At 39.4% G+C, this 20,515-nt stretch overlaps 1 protein-coding gene across 3 annotated transcripts; it reads right to left on the minus strand.

Moving 5' to 3' along the window:
* Nucleotides 1-2,155: 2,155 nt before the first annotated feature.
* On the minus strand, nt 2,156-18,292 carry zfta (zinc finger translocation associated). 3 transcript variants are annotated; one of them, XM_042511987.2, is made up of 5 exons: nt 17,702-18,292; nt 14,622-15,137; nt 12,351-12,707; nt 11,366-11,821; nt 2,156-10,974 (listed from the first exon to the last, which is right to left on the minus strand). In XM_042511987.2, exons 1-5 carry the CDS (start codon nt 17,823-17,825, stop codon nt 10,481-10,483), a joined length of 1,947 nt encoding a protein of 648 aa, XP_042367921.2. In that variant the 5' UTR covers nt 17,826-18,292; the 3' UTR covers nt 2,156-10,480. The 3 variants fall into 3 exon arrangements, with proteins under 3 accessions (XP_042367921.2, XP_042367919.2, XP_042367920.2); XM_042511985.2 differs by having other exon boundaries at nt 12,351-12,710; nt 17,702-18,291; XM_042511986.2 differs by having other exon boundaries at nt 2,156-10,971; nt 12,351-12,710; nt 17,702-18,289.
* Between the last annotated feature and the right edge of the window lie 2,223 nt (nt 18,293-20,515).

A 20,515-nucleotide genomic window follows, 5' to 3' on the forward strand; every position in this document is an offset into this window, starting at 1 on the left:
GATGCCATGATTTGTTTTTAGATGAAAAAATATATATATATATTATTAATAATTTCAATATACTACATGCTAAATTAAAAAATATATATATATTCAATATACTATTATACTGTGCTGCCATGTTGTAGTTGTGTGCAAAGTATGCATATTTTTCACAAACATGAATGGTAATTTTACATGCAGCTTGTGGGGTTTGCAGAAGCAAACAACCACAAGGTGATGATTCTAGTTTTAAAGCTGCCACTTTATCATGCTCCTCTGACTCCTCTTAGTGCAAGAGATGCTTTAAAAACAGTCTCGAAGCTGTATTACAGTTGTATATGTTCTGTTCCTATGATGTCCCTTTTGTCTCCTGCAGCTCTGCACAGGTGTGCTACGTTGCCTGATGAGGTGCAGGGCTTAACAAGCTGCAGCTAGCCGGAGAAAGAGCTGCTGAAAGAAGGGTTTCAGTGATGGACAGTCCTCACACAGATTTAAGCTGTCTCTGCTCTAGAAAGACAAGAAATACTTCTGAAACTGATCCTGTAAAACCAGAGAAAAAGATCCCTGGCATGGCTTTAGATCAAAAGGTAGAAAATGTGCAACACCTGCATTGCATTGGACCAGTAAATGCTCCTGCTGCTGGGTGAAATAATGCAACGTCATGCATTCGACACAATAGCGGCTGGACGAATGTTGTGTTCCAGTTTAGAGGTAAGATAAAACATGTTTCTGAGAACATTTGCAGCTCAGTAACAGAATCCTGGTTTATATTTGATCAGCTTACTTTTCCTGTTTCATTTTCTCAGCCTCCATTTTCAGGAAGCAATATGGCGCCCACTTCCTGTTCACAAACTCATATCAATATTATGGCAAACATGGTATTAAAATACGTTCCTGAAAACATTTTAAGAGACAAACAGAGAGATCAGTAACATAATCTTGATTTATATTCAATCATTACTGCTTAAATTAACAGTCTGATTGGATTTTGGTCTGAGTTCGAGACGCAGAGAGAGGGGCGGGTCTGGCTCTAGGTTCTGATTAAATGGAGGGAAGTTTACTGCAGTAAATTTACACACATGACCCACATTGTTTTGATACAAAGCTGGTTGAAAATCGGCCATGTGTCGCTGATGCAGCAGAGGCTTCTGGTGTTCGGACTGCTGGTCTCGTTGCCTCTCTGGCTGAGAGTTTTATTGTTGTTTGCATGTATTCTGTTAAAAATTTTCTAATTTTAGACAAAATCAAAACTTTTCTGACTTAATGCGCCACTCACTGAGCAACTTTCATTAAAAAAAACCTCCAACTATTGAACAAGGCAGCACTGATCAAATATGAATCAGAATTCTGTTACTGCATTTCTTATTCTTACCCTCAGTTGTTCATATCGTAGTGTGCTGTTTAGCTGTAATATGAGGAATTTGCTCCAGACAGCTCATGGTGCTGTGTTGGCTCAACTGTATGTAACAGGGTAGCCAAGTCCCAAACGTTCTCATTTTACAGTTGAAACCGTGCACTAAAATATTTCTAAATGCATTTGAGGTGAGAATTTGGCAATGAAGCGATACAGTCTTTATTTATATTTCATATAGGATTGGCACTGCCTATTTAAAGTTTGACAGCAGTTTTTTTTTCTAGCTCTTTTTAATAATTTGTAGGGAAGAAAAAATTACATAAATACATTCTCTACACATTTTTCCCCTTCCCCTCTCCCTATCTCTCATCACAAACACCTGAACACAATAGCCAGAAAGTTAAGAAATATTACATTAAAACATGCAGACACACACAGAGCTAAATTAATTTTCAAATTTAAAGAAATAATTAAAGAAAAATAAGATTATGTTAAAGAACAGCATATTTTTCAGTTAAAAGAATTAAAAGAGAATCATAGGCCATGATTATCAGCTGCTTTCTCTGAGATGACCTCTGATTGGCCAACGCTTCCCATCACAGGCTAGATTTTCTTAAGCCTGAAAACGGAGCCAAGTGGAGGGCCAGAAATCTGTTCTTTCAGAATATTTGGATAAAAATATGCTTCGTTTTTTGTGATTTTAGTACAGTGGCACCAATATTAAATTGCCTACCCCAGCTTTAATGAAGCATTATGATTTTTTTTCATTGGATAAATTGAATAAAAAATCACAGTAAAAATTAACAGCAGACAGCTTCATGGTGTTGAGTATTTATTCAAAGATCATGGAGGAGAGAAAACATATCTCACATGTTGGCCATGTACAAATGAAAGGTGAGCGGACGAGGTGAGAGTGAAGATAAATGAGGAGTCAAAGAGGATCTCTCTCCATGCCATCATACACATACATAATATAAACACGCACACGCAAGCAAATGTATCACATGTTGTATCATTCATTTCACTGTAACTTCATTTTTAAATAATTAAGTGCTATATCTGAACTCTTGTAGAGTGTCGTGGCGGCCGGTTCTCAGCCGAGTGGACCAATGAAATGGAAACGTGACACTATGTCTCTGCTGTCAGAGTGGAACAGGTAAAGTCCCTCAATATCACAGTTTGTATCTTCAACCAAGCAAATTCTGTCAATGTTCAACAGAGTCATCAGGGCACTGTTAGGGAAAAACTGAGATTTGGGGGGGTAAAATGACAATATGTGCATGTTTTTGTTTTCCTGACAGTCCAATGCATATTCCTTAAAATGACAACTTTATCTTCATTATTACTTAATTCTCAAATTTTTATCAAATTTTTTATTTTTTTTTTTTGACTTAATCATGAAAATATGACAGCATTTTTAATGTACGATTAAAGCATTCAAACTTTTTCTCAAATTAAGACTTTTTTGGCGCAATGTTAAGACTTTTGTCTTAAAGGTCCAGTGTTTAGGATTGTCTGTAGATTGCAACTAACAGAAACTTCTTCCATGTGCAAAGCATGTAGGAGGACTTTGGTGTCCAACATAAAACACGAATGGCCGTCTCTAAGGTCAGTGTTTGGTTTGTCCTTTCTGGGCTACTGTAGAAACAAGATGGCAGACTCAGTGAAAGCGGGCCCACTCTGTATGTAGATTTGAATGCCTCAATCTAAGGTAATGAAAACACAACAATTATTTTCAGCTGATTATTCACTAAAGAAAACAACGTTATGAATATTATTTTCAATTTCTGCCAATATATGCCTTCAATCCTACACACTGGACCTTTAAACTGTCATCTTTAATCTTACGTTCGGACTATTTTCTTTAAATATTTTTTCCTATCACAATATTTAGGCTTTTCTCCACTCAAAATTCTGACTTTATTCTTTATATTAAACATGTATTCTCTAAATTTAACATTTCCTCGGTATTAAACTTTTCTCAAGACACAACTTTTTCTTATTGTCAGTTTCTTTTCCCTTAATTATGCATAATTCTTGCATGACTTTTCCTCAAAGTATAATGAAATCTCAGTTTTTGTTTTTATTTTAACATTAACCCTAACGCTCTTTTACTGCTGTATTTCTAGCATCACCTTTACAAACAAAGCTGTAACATGTATCCAGTATCTTGTCAACAGCCTCCTCAGAGTTAACTGATGAGATGGTTGTTGATGAAAACAGAATCCCTGAGTTACATTTTTCAGGTGAAGAAGTGACATTTTATGGCAGACTTTTCTTCCTCTGACAGCTCCAAGTTACTCTTCTGTTGCATACATTTTGTACAGTGGCAGAAAAAATGAAGCAAAGCTGTAACAAACTTTTCAAAGTCCAACGATCAATGTCATTGTTGAAATCTTGAATGAAGTAGAAAAACTGGACAAAATTACAAACACGCTTTGTAGAAACCAGGGTGCATAAAAGTGCTTGTATAAAGGAAAAATAATTCTATTTTTTCATATATTTACATATTCTTTTCTTTGTGCAGTTCAAGCTAAGATGAGTTGTAGATGATGAAAAGGATGCAGGCCGGTGGAGCAATAATGCAGACTGACAGAGAGATAACATATCTCATTATAATGGATGAAAGACAGGAGGACGTCCTTCTCCTCCACTGTAAACAAGGAATTAAATAGACTTGAGCAATCTGAACTCACGGACTGCACGCTGGCATTCATTGTCTTCAGCAATAACATCAAACACAGTCTCATTCAACTGGCTGTACAGAACAAAGCTGGGGTTAAGTACATTTTTGGGGACAAAGTGCTGTGTTGTCTTCAGACATTACTGTAAAACTACCTCACCTCGGACTCACCGAAGACTCTGGCTACATCCACACTACAACGTTTTTAAATTAAAACGATCTCTGTCCACACGAGCACGTTAGCACCGTTTCAGAAATAATCTACGTCCATACTAACACGCCTGAAATCTTATACCATATGACCATTCACATGCACAGAGTATGACTGAGCCAATGTGTACAGGAAGCAGATTGTCTGCTCTTTAGTTGGTTGCTTAATGATACCTCTTTCCCACCAAAATTAGCGCATGCATACAGGTTTTTTTTGGTGATAAACCCACCAAAAATAGGCTACAGACTGCTTTCTCACTGACAGGAGAGCAGAGCTGTGTACACGGCTCTGCAGCAGCTGAATGTGTGTGTATGTGTTTAGGTTATAGGTTGCTTAATCAATCTCTATTTCAAACGGCAGATTAAATGGGATAATTAGGATCAATGTTTGAGCTGCTTAGGAGGAGAGCTAATAGGTGTCGGTGTGTCTTTTCATCTTGTTGGTTAAGGAGCTGAAATGACCGTGTTCACCCAGGTGTTGTTTCCCTCAATGCCGATCAGAGCTGGAGGTGATCGATAACCGTGAGTCATTTGAACACTTTGATTCTCATTGCATTAAAAAGCCAGATGTTAACAGGTGTTAGCAGTTTGGGGTTTTTTTGTGCAGTGGGAATGAGGCTTTACAGAATATATTGCGGACATGGCGAAAGTGTGACTGAAAGGAAAAAACACCTGTAATTTGTTCTATGTCTATGCTGAATTTACTCAGGGAGCAAAGGCTAATGTTGATTGTTTTCTTCCAGAAATGGGTCACGTGAGAGGGTGATAGCATGACAAATCACATTAAATTAAACACTAATAAGACCATTCAGGTGGCAAATGTGCCTGTCTGCATCATCAAAGTCTTCAATTCTGTCTGTCTAGACTAAAATGCAAGTTTGCAAGTTTGAAACTCAAACGGGTCTAGCAGTGCCTTCTAATCTGTTTTAGGGGTTTGAGTCTGTAAGAGAAGCTAAGCAAAGGTTAGCAAAAAACATATTAGTGTGGATGTAGCCTCTTTTTCTAACTTCCTGAGAGCATAAGACTCGGGCCCCGACAAGAAACAAACCCTAGGCCCCCTCCTGGACCTGAAAGATAATAGCTACACAGCAAATATCATGATGACAAAAATAAATGTCCAGACACTCAAGCAGGAGTTTTAATGTCTAAAGCCTAGGGATGCACAGATTTATTGGCAGCACACCGGTATCGGCCTTATTGACTGCCATCGGCCTATCAGCAAATAAGATGACGTTCACTAATGGCAGAGGCCATTAGTGTTTTTTTTATTAAAATCTTTTTTTTAAATTAATTTTCAATATAAATGGAGCACCCATACCTATCCACATACATATATATGGTATATATATATATATATCAAAATGTAAAGAACAAAAACAATCCCTCTCCAGTCACTGTAAATGGACTGTGTATAGTTGTGTTTATCTGTTACAACAGGATTTCACACAGCATGATTGGTCAAAGTGTAAAGTGATGAGGCTGCGCTTCCAAATTTTGCATCTGCAAATTCCTGAATAAAGCCAGAAAAGGGCCCCAAGTGTCGTGGTATTTCCGGGTTGTATGTTTGAGAGAGTCTGATTTTCTCAAGTTTTAGACATGACATGACATCTGTCAACCACTGTGTATGAGTGGGCGGGGCAATGTCCCTCCACCTGAGCAGCATGGCTCGCCTTGCAAGGAGAGAGAGGGAGGCCAGAGCATGTCTTTTTGGACCCCTTAGTCAGATCTCTGTGCCAGCAACCCCAAACAGAGCCACCAGAGGGTTTGGTTCCAGTCTAACGTTTAACATCTGAGATAAAGTACGAAAGACCTCTGTCCAGAACTGGTTAAGGCTGGAGTATGAGCAGAACATATAGATGAGGGAGTCTTCAGCAGTCTTACATTTATCACGGTAGAGGCTAACCTTAGGATACATACGAGATCATTTGGCGTTTGAGGTATGAGCCCTGTGCACAACTTTGGGCTGACACTATGTTGTAGAGTCAACAAATGTGTCTGGCTTTATGGACAGTCTGGGTATATGACAGGACACAAAGTGCCTTATTTGTAAATACCTGAAAAAGTCTGATTTAGGAATATAAAATGTTCTGCTCAGCTGCTCAAATGATGCCAGGGTGTTATCTATAAACAGATCCTGGAAGCATGTCATACCTTTCCTGTGCCACTCCTTAAAGGCTGCATCCTGTGTAGATGGCATAAAGGGATAATTTGATATGATAGGTCTCAGAAGAGAGAAATCTTGTAAACCAAAACATTTGCTGAATTGGGTCCATATTTTCAATGAGTGTTTAACCACCTAATTATAAACAAATCTGAGGGAAGGAAGTCAGAGCGAGGATCCTAGCAGTGCAGATATGGACAAATTGTCCTCCGAGTTTAGCTCCAATGCTACCCAGTCAGGGCTGTCTGGCCAGCTTTGATAAAACAACCAAAATGTCAGACAATGCAGGTTAGAAGCCGAATAGTAGAAGCGAAAATTCGGGAGAGCAAGACTGCTGGTCGCCTTGGTTTTCTGAAGGTCTTCCTGAGGCGAAGACATTTACCCTGACATATATAGGATGCGATGGCGGAATCAAGTTGGTCAAAAAAGGATCTGGGGATAAAAACTGTTACCGCTTGGAAAAGGTACAAAAACTTTGGTAAGATGGTCATTTTGACTGCATTGATAGGTCCCACAAGGGAGATAGACACGAGCAACCACGGTGTCAGAGATCGTTTAACCTGATGTAGCAAAGTCATAAGGTTAACTTGAAATAAATCCTTCTACTTCCTAGTTACTGAGATGTCCAGGTAGGAAAACTTATTCTTCTCAATTTTAAAAGGCAGGCTAGTAAGATCTAGGACTCGCGTTCCATTATTGATAGGAAAGAGTTCACTTTTATGAAGATTGAGATTATACCCAGAAAACCGGCCAAACTCACCATGCAATAATATAGCAGAGGGCCATGAGGTGCTCAGGTTAGAAACAAAAAGCAAAAGGTCGTCCGCATAAAGCGAGACTTTATGTTCTATGATGCCTCTCCAGACATCGCACATGTCCTCACAGTCACAGAAGGATATTACAAGTGGTTCGATGGCTAAATCAAAAAGCATGGGACTCGGGGGGCACCCCTGGCAGGTTCCACGGTGAATGTGAAATGGTTCTGACAGTTAGTACGGATTGAAGCAGTAGGGTGGGAGTATAAAATTTTGATACACTGAGTAAAGTTCAAGCCAAAACTGACTTTGTCCAGGACCGCAAATAAATAATTCCATTTGATACAGTTGGATGATTTCTCAGCATCAAGGGAAACAACACATGACTACAGCGACTATTATATCCAATAGTTGCCGTATGTTAAAGTAGGAATGCCTGCCTTTAATGAAGCCAGTTTGATCTTTTGATATGATTGTTGGTAAGATATTCTCTAACCTGCAAGCTAGGACTTTGGCCAGGATTTTAGCATCCGTGTTCAAAAGGGGGTTAGGCCGATAAGAGACACAGTCAGTTGGGTCTTGTCTTTTTTTAGCAATGAGTGATGCAAGCCTGAACAAAAGATTGAGGGGCAGTCGTGCCTTTGGGACTTGGACAGGACTAAACTCAGCTGAGGGGAAAGTGACAGAGAATTTTTTGAAAAATTCAGGTGGGAACCCGTCAGGGCCCTGACACTCTCCCGACTGCATTGAGGATATGGCTAGTACTGTTTCTGCCTGAGATATAGACTCTTCCAGACTCTTCTTAAAGTCTAGTGGGAGTTTGGGGATGTTGATTTTGCTTAAAAAATCAGCCATTTCAGTGTGATCTGCTGCCTGGAGTAGAAGTCCCTGAATGTGCTATTTATACCAGATGATCTGAAGTCGTGCCATCATTTGCCGTTTGTATTTTGGAAATATTTTGTCAGCTTTGTCACTATGGGTGTAGAACTTAGCCTTATTTTTTAAAAGTAGGTGTTCAGCTGAGTGAAGTAGGTCGAATTTAGTTTTAAGTTCCACCCGTTTTTTATACAGACCCACATTTTGAGTTTGAGCATATTGTTTGTCAATCTCTCCAATTTGGTGGGCTAGGTCCGAACGTTCTTTATTCAATTTTCGCTTCATTTGTGTGGTATAAGCTATGATCTGTCCCCTAAGGTGCACTTTAAGGGCATCCCATACAATTGAACAGGAGGTTTAAGGGGATGTATTGGTAGTAAGAAAGAAGGTTTTCTCTTTCTCCATAAATTCCACAAAATTATCATCTCACAGTAAGGTTGACTTAAACCGCCAGCATCTACTCCTTTGTGGAAGGCCAGGGAGGGAAACACTTAAAAGAAGGGGAGTGGTCTGAAATAATGATACTCTGATAGACACATGCATTAGCGTTTTTCTTTTGTGTCATATCAATTTTGCGCAGGCTAAACAGCAGGCATCGAGATAAACGGCGTCACCATCAGGCTGAGAGGACACGGTAAACTCACTCACGGCGAGTCAGGGGACAAGCTAATGTTTCCCTAATGACTGTGAACAACAAATTCATGTTGAAATTAGCAGGTGGAAAGCTAATTAACGTAAGCTGTAAGCAGCTCACTGAGGTTGCACTAAGTTAAATTATGATGCGTACAAAACCTATTCAGTAAAAATGATTATTGGGTAAAAGTTAATGAATGTAATCTTGTAAACTTACGTTTTTAGAAGCAAGAAATTTGAATTAATACAGCTGTTTGAAGGAAAGTGTTGTTTTCACAGCAAAGATATTAGAGAGAATTTTGATGAATCTGTATCGTAGAAAGGCTTCTGAAGCATTTTTAAAGAAGTTTTTCATATTAGGTTGAATTTGTGCTCATTTAAAGTAAATATAATGACAGCCTGAATGACTTTAACACAGTTCAGTTGTATTTACAGTTCAGTTGTATTATCATAAATAAGATTTCTTGCTTTCCTTGGCACAAAATGGAAATAAATAACAACAAAAACAAAATAAAAAAACATTGATATCGGCTATTGTGTTATTTTAAACATCGGTATCAGCCCAGAATTTCAAAATCGGTGCATCCCTATAAAAGCTTAATTTATATTATTATGTTATTAATGACCGATCAGACCAGAAAGTGTGAAAACAAAATCCACTTTGCTATTGATCCATGGTGCAAATTTCACCACAGTTTACACAAAAGCACCATGCAGATTTACTAATGGATCTATTGATTGGTGAAGTAGTGACTACTTGTAGGGCTAGTGGGTGAGCTACTGTACCCAGTGGCTTAAGAGCTAACATGCTAGCTAGCTGGTGTAAGCTAGCCACAAGTGCACCAAAATTTTACCATCTCAAATGCCGGTCTGACGTGGCCGTCACCTGGGGACCTCATGTGATTTGTAATAATTGCATATACCAGCTGTTTTCTTAATCAAAATGCTATTTTTGTACCTTTTGCCATAAAACAGCAAGTTGTTTTAGCTTGCCTAATCTATAATACTGAGTCAAAATAATGACACCATCTACTGGCAACAGGAGGGTAGCCTTATGTGACAAACATCATTTCATTTTCATACATTTTACAATGTGTGGTTGGAAGGTGTGAGGGCTTGTTCGTTGCTGCTTGCAGCTTTAATAATTATTATTACTATAAATATTAATTATTATTATTAATTTCCAAAATCTCACGAGAACCTCAGGTGACATGAATGCCGTGCAGATGTGGCTTTAATTAATTCAAAAGAGCCGAGCTGGACTTTCATTTTTTAGGCCATGACATTTGTAGGTTGTGACATGGTTGTGACATTTCCTTTGTGGCAGTTGCTACCAGCCACAGCATCAGATTCAGATTAACATTTACAGGGGAATTCCCAGTATTTGTCAGCCTGGGTCTTAAGAGCTGTCCACACCAAGAATGACAACTATGACAATGACTATGAATATGTTGTTTTAAAAATCGTTCCAACTCAAGTGGATGGTGGCTTCAACACCACAACGAACGCAGTGACGAACAATTTTGTTGGGTCACTTTCAGAGCAATTTGATGAATGATAGAGGAACTATTTATTCGTGTGGATGTTCACATCATTATCGTTATAGTCATCATTTTTGGTCTTTATTCGCAGGATTCTGTCTGATTAAAATTCACTCTGCGCCTGTTATGTAAAGATTTGGTAAATTTGGAACAAAGCTAGTGGGGACAGTGGGCACGAATAAGAGAATAATACCCTGTTTGACAAATACTTGAATTTCTCTTAAAGAAAGAAGGTGGAAGGTTCTGAATAGGGGCCGTGGGAGGAACAGTGGACGGAAGCCCTTTCTAAATGCTGATGTGTGCTGGATCAGGGGCCAGCTCGGTGTGTCCATGGTCCTGGGAGGAGAAGCAGTCGTCAGAGTGGATGAAGTGCAGGGCGGTCTGGTTATAGCTCAGCAGGGCCTCCTGCTTCTGCTCCGAGCTGTAGTAAAGAGAGTGTGGGTGTACCTGCGTGATGTGCCTCTTGATGGTGCTGACCTTCAGTGTGGCCAGAGTGGCTCCGCACACCATGCAGATCAGCCCGTGTCTGCGACAGTCATAATCCATCAGGTACTCCATCCGCCAGCGCACCTGGTAGTTCCTCCTCTGGTCCTTCCCAGGGTAATGGCCGTGACGAGAGGGTGTGGCTGCAGCGCCGTCATCCCTCGCTTTACCCTTCCCTCCACTAACACCCTCCTCCTTCTTCACCATTTTGCTGGGAGTTCTGACATCAGGGGAGGTGTCCTCATTCGTCTCTCCTGTGGTATTTAGGACATCAGCTGCACTCGGGTTGATTTCTGCTAAAACAGCAGGAAGGGTGCTGCTATAGTTAAACTGAAAACATATTTCTGACATCTTTTAACAAGAACTCACAAACATAGCTGTCTTGTTCTCATCATAAGCTGCTGTCACATTTGTCAAAAATAGAGATGCTGTAAATACAGGACCTAAATTCAGCATCATGTATATTTCCAAAGATCATGTACTGTAATACTCACCACTCTACTCTGAGCCTCAAGTTTATATAAAAATGTCTTTTTCCTCCCAAGTTCTAATACCTGCCTCTTTACTGTTTTTTATTGCTCTTACGTTAATGCCAATATAAGACAAATCCTCTATGTGCAGCTCGTCTTACCACTATTCAAGAATTGAAAGTTTTCCAGCACTAAGTAGTAGCTATATGCATCTCACCATCTTGTACTTGCATGCCTTCACTAGAGTAATCTTTGGTCCAGGCAGCAGCCATGGCTTCCCTTTCTTGTCGGCTCAGGGTTGTCGTCTCTGGGTGACATTCCTGGATGTGGCGGCGGAAGCTGCTGACCTTGGTTTCCTGCAGGACCTGAGAACACACCATGCAGAACGTGCCGCGGCCCTGAGGCCCGTAGGCCACCAGGTAGTCGAGGCGGAGCCGCCACGGGTCGCCCCCGTGTAACCTCCTCTTCCTGGGCTGGCGGAGGGGCTGAGGTCCCTGCTGTGGAACTCCAACGCCTCCGTCCTCACCAATAAGACAAGTGTCCTGAGTTAAAGTGCCATCGCCTTCTGGGTACAAGTCAGTGTTGATCTGGATGGCCTCCACTCCCTGAGCATAGAGGTCCGCCCCACCTTCTTCGGTGTTGGGCTCTGATTTGATTGAGTTTTCTGACTCTTCTGTTGTGGGACAGGGAATCATACAACATGTAAAATATGAAACAATAACAGATATACTGTGGTATTTAACGACAGATCACATGAGGTTTTGGCCCAGTGTTAGGAGGTCTAAGTGGTGGACGATAAAATCAAATTCTTGTTGTTAGTGATACTATTGGATGCTGATGGAACACACTGACGAGGTCCTAAACTCATCAGATATGGTCTGTAGTCAGGAGGCAATCTGGATGAATCAAGAGGCTGATGGGTTAGGGTTAGGGTTAGATATCCAGACTGCCCGGCTCACCCTGTTACTATGGCAATGCTGATCCAGATAAGCAATGATAAAAAGTGTTGGTGGGTGGTGGATTTGCATTTGTGACGTCAATACATTTAAAATTGATGACTAAAAAAGTAAAATAAATTTATCATACTACATATTATTTAGTTATACAGATCCACCAATAGTCACATACTTAGAGCTGTTGTGGCTATAATCTACTATGTGTTTCCTTAATACCAACCATATGTTTTATTTTTGTGTTCTTACCATGAGTCTGAGCCCAGGCCTGCAAGATGCAGTGCTTCTCCTCGGAGCTGTAGACCAAGGAGTTGGGGTGGGTGTCCAGCACGTGGCTCTTGATGTGGTCCAGGTGGAGTGAGGGCAGCTCTCCTCCACACACCATGCACAGCAGCCGGCCGGCCTCCGCCTCGTACTCCATCAGGAACTCCTGGCGGAACCAGGCGTGCAGCGAGTCATTCAGGTAGCGTTCCAGGGTCCGGGCTGATGGCCCGGGGAGGTCCTGCTCCTCCTCTTTAAGCTGTGAGGCTTCACCCTCCTCAGAGCGGGGAGATAAACTGGGGGGTTGCTGTGGCTGCTCCTGAGGCGTCACAGGCTCTGGGGGTTCTGCTGTGGATAGAAAATAGAAAACAAAACCATAATGAAAGAGTTTTAAAGCATCATTGCTGTGGATGAGCAAGCAACTTTCTCATGTTACAGCTAAAAAGTACAGAAAAATATGCTTCTGAAAAGATTAGCTGAAAAATACAGAATCTTGATTCATATTTGATCAGCACCACCTCAGAAAAGGAAAATCTATATGCTCTTCGCACTTGGCTGGTGTTAATTTCAGACCCTGATGGCATGCGCTAATAAAATTATTTTCAAGATTCATTGCATATCTGGGGAGCTTTTCCAATGTATTGACCATGCATGTTCATATTGCAGTGATGATTTATTTTTTAGCGCTACAAAAAATGTAATGGATTAGAATCCCAGACTGCATTTATAATACTCTTGAGAAATAAAAAGAGAATACCTACATGAAAAAACAGTTTGGTTAGTCCCAAAAACAACTGATTTACTTGCTTATTAAATGTATTACTTATTTTTGAAATACTCTATTATTAACGTATGTAAGATTTAATGCTGTGAATGATATCTCATTATTTGTTGAAACATTTCAGTAACATTTCTGTGATATTATATCAAGGGGAGAATTACCCCCAGCATGCTAACTGTTTGGGATGTAGTCATACTGACTCCAGCTCTGAGGCCAGAGCCTTGTTTGAGGGTTAATGGTGGGAGGGGTGGGAGGGAAGCAAAGAGCCTGGAGGAAGCTCATGCAAATCCACAGAAAACATGCAAAACATAAAAAAAGTTGTGACTAGACTATGAAACAGCTTTGTTCTGACATCCAGTGTTTTCGGAAAAAGACTGTGGACAAAAACTGGACACCGATGCCAACGACTGAATTTCTGAGTGAATTCTTCCTATGAAAAAAAATAAAGGTCAAAAAGGTGGAAACTCCAGCAACACTTAAGACTTAAAAAACAACTGAATTGCAAAACTAGCACATTTAGGGTCATGGCCTTCATCAGGGTCATGACCCTGCGTTAACCTCTTTTGAACTCTTTGCCCTCTCCATGCACCTTGGAGGGGGGTGAAGTGGTGCTAATGTTTATGCATTACTGACAGGTGTCTCAGTGCACTTTAAACTACACTCGTGTTTTGCATTTTTCTCCTGACTTTGAGTTTTCAACAGAAGAGCCAGTCAAAGCAGCCTAGCGGGAATTTCCTATGTCAGATTTCCCCAAAACACATGAAGATAATAATTTACATTTGAACTGGATGCTTATAACCTACATTACCAAAATCAAAATTTTACAGATTATTGGCCTGGCTGATTGTTGGGGCCAATATTTCACATTTTGCCGATTATTTGCATCAGCATTTTATTTTAATGATTGGCAATAAAATTATTTAGTTAAAAAGTGCAAAGAAAGTGTCAGTATGGGAGGAACTTTTACTTTATAAATCCTCAGGGAGCTATTTTTATTCATTTTTATTTAAATTTTCAGTTGACTTTACATAAAAAAGTTGCTTGAAACTTGCTAAATATGATGTTGAATGTTTCGATCAAACATTTGCTAAAGGCATTTAAACAAAGTTTAATTTCAATGTTTGTTATATTCCAAATTCTCAATATGGACAGAAAGGTTTTCAATTTTATTGTAAACGCATTTCAGTTCCAAATATCTGTTATCAGGCTCATTAACTACTAACAATCAGCATTTTTATCGGCCCTAGAAAAACAGTATTGGTCAACCTTTGATCAAATGTTTTCACATATTCTGTTTTTTGAATTTTTTCTCTTTTATTTTGAATCTGTAACAGCAGAGTCCTGTCCGGGCACAGTCCTCCCCTCCACAGCACATCATCACTGAATGATGACATCATCCTCTCCTCCTCACACACCGCCAGGCCGAGACACAAACTCATACTGCCACCAAGTGTGAGACTCTGAAACCTCCTACCCACCGGCAGCATGCTGCTCTGATACCAGCTGCTCCTCCTCTTCCTGAGCTGAAGGTCCAGCAGCAGAAGTGAATGACCTCTGACCTCCCCCCAGGCTCAGGTGGCTCTCCCAGCCTGAGTGGATGACCTCCTTGTCGGCGGCGCTCCAAAGCAGGGAGTCCGGGTGCTTCTGTCTGATGTGCCTCTTGATGGTGCTGAGCTTCAGGGTGGCCAGCGAGCTGCCGCACACCATACAGATCATTCCGTGCCGCTGGGGGTCAAAGTCCATCAGGTACTCGCTGCGCCAGTACTCGTGGTAGTAGCGGCGGTGGTCGCGGCCTGGGATCCGGCTCAGGCCGGGACGGGAAGCCCTCTGGACCCTGGGTTTAGATCCGGAGGGCCCGGCGGCCCGAGACAGGAGGAGTGGTTGGTCTGGTCCCTCTGTGATGTTCCAGTAGCTAGTGCATGGAGACTGGACAGGTTTGACCATGCTGGCCTCTGATTCCTCCTCGCCATGTCCGTTGGCGAGACGGTCTTCCTCTGACAGAAACAGGAGAGAGATTCAGTCTGGTGTGATGTGTGGATACATTTGGTGAGTGAGAATCTCAATGGCACATATAAATATCTTATTAGTGGGGATGAACAATTCTACTTTCTGTGGTTATTAACGTGCCGGTCTGTTTTTTGCTGACATGCAATATGCCGATACAAAAAACAACCCATTTGGCCAACAACTGATACCAATATCAGTTTATTCTCTGATTCAATTCAACTGAATTTATTTGTCACATGAAATCATAAAAATGTTTTCAGTTCCATCAATTTGTAGTAATAGCAATAACAAATAAATTATCTGTAGTTATTTAGGGGTTCAACTTAAACTGAAATGTTGTAATGTTGTTGGACGTCGGAGCCTCTCAGGCCCCACCCATACTGAAAAATATATATTTATAATAAAATATATAAAGGGATTTTTATAAATTGTCCATTGTACAGACAATAATATGAATACATCCAAATTTTTAATTTCATTTTAAAAATTATTATTACACAATCTGTGGAAATGGTATATACTGTGCCTTTGGATTAAAAAAGAACAATCAAACAAAGTTATGTGTAAAATGAATATATAATGTGTCAACATGTAAACTACATATTTTTTAATTAAAACAGTTATATTGAAATATATTGAAAAGCTGCAAATGTGTTTACATGCATTGCAACTTTTTTTAACACTGATAAACAATTCTAGAAATTGCATGACAATAAATTGTCCAAGTTTATCATATTACAAGTACACTAGTAACATATATGTCAGCCGATAAGAGATAAAAAACTGCTAAACAGAAACTCAAAGACATGTTTGGGCTCATTTAAAAAACAGTGTCACTCCTACATAATTTGTACAAACGTACCTAAATGAATATATATATATATATATGTGTGTGTTAAGGGGGGGGTTGCTATACATGATCTCTTTGTCCATAAAAAAAAAAAAAGTGGTTTATGATATCAGCAGAAAACAGTATGCTGGCCAATTCTGATATTTCATTTTAAAGCCAATATCTGCCAATATTGATGATGTGCTGATATTCTCAAGCATCCCTCTCAATTAATATTATAAGATAAAACAGATGTTGACAAAGTTTTCCCTTGAGGAGGGAGTGGAGGGAAAATATTGATATAGCACTGTATAGCGATATTTTTCATACAATTGCTTTTTCAGTCCACTAAATATGTTATGCTGCAATAAAAACTACTGAAGTGATATGAATAGACTGAAAACATTATCTTGTTTGATAAAACACATGTTAACAGTTTTCCTTTGGGGACATAAATTGCAGAAGAAAAAGTAATAAAAAGCAACAATTGTGATATATTAACAATATAATATATATACAATATTGCGTTAATATATAATATTAACGCAATAGCATATCACAACACATTTAAAATTGCAACAATATTGTCTTGTGACTTAAGAATCGTGATAAAATTGTATCTTTGTGGCTCTGGTGATTCCCACCCCTATTTTGAGGTTTCCTAATATATGTTATCACAATACTAATAATCTCAAAATCACAAAAATATTGCAATAATAGTATTATATATCATGGGGCCTCTATAAACTACAGGTAATGATGTGAATGTACACTCCCTTGATTTAACCCTCTGAAACCCAAAAAAACATGGAAAGGAAGGCAATATGAAGAAATGCCCCAAAAATTGGCAAAAAATGTAGACGGTACAAAAAATTCACCTGAATATTAGTAAATAGATAAATAAATAAAATGGAATGTTAAAAAAAACTGAAACAGGTGCTTAAAAAGGTATAATAATTTGGTAACATAATTTGAAATACGGAAGTATAATCATTAAAATGTAGTTTTCCCCTCTTCTTTAAAAAAAATAATTTTCGAAATGCACTAATTTCTTGCAATTATGTAAACATTTATTACCCAGCTGCTTTTTTCCCATGTCAATTTGCTCTGAGTTCAGAAGTTGAAATACTTGTATAAGACATCTGAAAGCAGCACAAGGACAGTAATGTTACACCAGGTTTCAAAGGGTTAAACTACGTCCTGAGGACACAAAAAAACATGTTAAGAATAGATAAGAAATTGTCTCAAAATGTAATATATAGAGGCGTCACCGTTTGTCTCATTGTGATTAAAGCTGGAGCTCACAATTTCCCTGTTTGATGTTTGATGCAATCACTTTTTATTTAATTCACCTGTACCTTGTATGCTGTTGAAAACATTAGTGATTTTACGTCCTACGTGAAAGAACTCGCGTGTTAGATGTGATCTAATATAGGTTATATATCCCAATAACCCGTCTTATTATTGTTTATTGAGCGGTGTGAGCGGGGCGGTGCCGCCGCTGTGCAGCAGGGGGCAGCAGTGAGCCGGTGTCCGCCTGCCTGCGTGCTGTTGAGCCTTTGTTTATAGGAGCCACAGAGACGGAGGGGCCATGCTGCTCTATGGCATTGTCCCTGACACGGATTAACTGGCTGTCTGACAATGGCCGTAGCTCTGACAGCCACGCAGCCCCACTTTGCGGTGAGAAACACCAAGAATAATAACACGAGTTTATCTCTTTACCTCCCAAGTCACTCTCCTCTCGCGTCGCTTCCTCCTCTCCGCTTATTATTAATGAGAGCAGCTCAGTCTGCTCGGCACAGCGGAGGTCCTCGGGCTCGCTCTTCCCCGTCTCTTTCTCTTCCATCACTGGCCTGGCCGCGGCTTCAATACTGGCTGCTGGTCCTCCTTACCTTCACTGGGCGCTCGCGCTGAAGCGGGACATGTCACACTCACAACAACATGTTTCACACTAACATGTTCACACCGCTCGGCACCGTTCGACACGCATCTGCCAGGCGCTCTATCACGAGCCCATCGCTGAGGAGCCCGTGCTCTACGATGTCCCCCCACGCGCCCCGCACGGGAGCCAAGTTAACTTTTCATAGAATCACACAATCATGTATTCCGCCGGCGAAATGAGCCCTCCGCTCCGTCCTGCTCTGTGGAAGCGCCCCGGCGCAGGCCTTCACTAATGTATTTTAAGGCTCTTGCTTGTCTTCAGGGTGGGGAGCCGGACTAGGGGCCCCTGGGGCTCCTTAAGGGGCTCCTGGGTAAATTTAAAGAGACAGTAGCAGCGTCGACAATGCACACCCACCCCGGGGGGGGAGCAAACGGAGCAGCAGGCGCTAATACTGATAAGCTGCTAATACTAATGCTGTTGTTCCCACAAAATCATGCGATGATAGAGGCGGCTGGGTTCGGCAGAGCATCGGTTAAACACGAGGCGGGTCCGTTGCAAATCAGGGCCCCGTGGGCTCCAGCTCATGGTGTTTGGTGCTGAAAAATTCCGTGTATGATTTAAAAAACAAAAAACAAAAACGCGTATTTAGTGTTGTTTGAACAAGTAACATTGTGGGTCTATACCAGATTCAAATAATAATAATACAAATATTGAATTTTCTATCACAGAAGACAAAGAAAACCAGTAAATACACACGTAAGAGAAGCTGGTACAGTAAATATTTGTGGCACTTTTGCTTTAAAATTTTAATTGAAAACGTTCTGTCCACTGTCTTACCCATTAACTCCTTGAAACCTGGATGGACATCCGTTTTCTTGTGCTGTATTGAGATGCCCTTCACAAGCTTTTTAACCCCTGAAACATAAGCAAATCTGATTTCTGTCTAAACCATTCAGAAAAAGGCAATGAGGAACTCTGAGTTGAATTTAAAAATTCTCTGAAAAAAATGTCCAGAAAACTACATGTAGCATTACTATAACAATATATTTAAAATTATGTCACAGAAAAAAATTTAAACATATTTTATCTATTTTTTAATGGGTTTTTTTGGGTCATCTTCTTTTTTTTATCATGGGAAATGCTATACAATATACTATACAAACATTTACTAGGCAAAAAATGAAAGCTATTACTGTCGACATACGTATGCAGTGTAACATTAATAATTACCACTTTTCTTAGACTTCTCACGGGCTGTCTGACAAATGTAATGAATATGTTATATGAATATGGGTTTGAGTGGTGCTCTGCTGGAGTGCAGCAACACCACCTAGAAAAAACACATAAAGAAATGCAGTATACTGCAACACTAACCGGTAGTGATAATTTGTTAAGTTTTATTATTTATAATGTATTTATTTGTAATTGGGGTAGGGGCAGGGATTGAGACAGGTTAGTATCGCAATATTTTTGTGTGGCAATATCGTATTGATACACTGAGACTAAGAATCGTATTTTTTATTTTGTAAATTATTGTTATGGGGCCTCTTTTGATTCCTACTCCTATTTATCATTATGATTACACTAATGACTATGGTTACCTTGTATAATAGCATTTCTTATTTATCTGTGTATTTTGATATAATAATCCTTTTTTATCGGGGGGCTGGCCCCCTTTAAAGATCAGCACCTTTACTGATGAGGATTATGTAGATATGCTTCATAATTGTGTCAGATTATTGGATGATTGCATCAGCTCTGATTTACATTCTGTGATTCAGCTCAGTTCAATTTAATTTATTTGTCACATAAATTCATAAAAAAAGTTTTGTAAGTTCCATCAGTTCGTAGTAATAGTAATAATGATTAAATTATTTAATGATTTTAGGGGTTCAAATTATACTGAAATTTAAAAAAAAAAATTGGACACTGGAGACCATCGGGCCAAAGTTCTCTTGAAATATATGTTTTCAATAAAATATATGAAGAGAGTTTTATAATTGTGTCAGTTATGCACACAGTGGAGATGTGAATATACCAACATTTTTAATTTCATTCTAAAAGTTATAATTACACAGTCAGTGAAAATGATTCATCCTGTGATTATGATTTTTTTTCTTAAAACTGTTTTTTGTAAAATAAACATATTGATATAATGTGTCAACATGTAAACTACATATTTTTGAATTAAATAATTGACAACATATTGAAAAGCTTGTTTTAATCATAGAAGCATGTACATACATTACATTTTATGTGCATAACAAATGTCCGCCACATATTCACCCTTAAAACTCAACATATGAGGAAAATTAATGACTGAATTCAGAATATGCACCTTATATGAGAAACTTCAAATATTTTTGCAGAATGTTTGTACATATAAGATAAAATATGTGTGAAACAAATATAAAAATCTCAAATATGTTCATATATGTTAAGTTTTATGTCCCAATATTTAAAATATACATGCATCTTTAGCCATATATCAGATATGAATATTAATGGATATTACTACTATTTCTGCTATGCCTACTACTACCACTACTGTCAATTGTATCTATTAATGATACACATGATACAATGATACGATGACAGCTGGAGCCAATCCCAGCTGTCATCGGGCAGAAGGCGGGGTACATCCTGGACAGGTT

The sequence above is a fragment of the Plectropomus leopardus genome, chromosome 23, assembly GCF_026936395.1.
Source record: "Plectropomus leopardus strain MGB_pleo_1.0 chromosome 23, ASM2693639v1, whole genome shotgun sequence".
In the NCBI taxonomy this organism is placed as follows: domain Eukaryota; kingdom Metazoa; phylum Chordata; class Actinopteri; order Perciformes; family Serranidae; genus Plectropomus; species Plectropomus leopardus.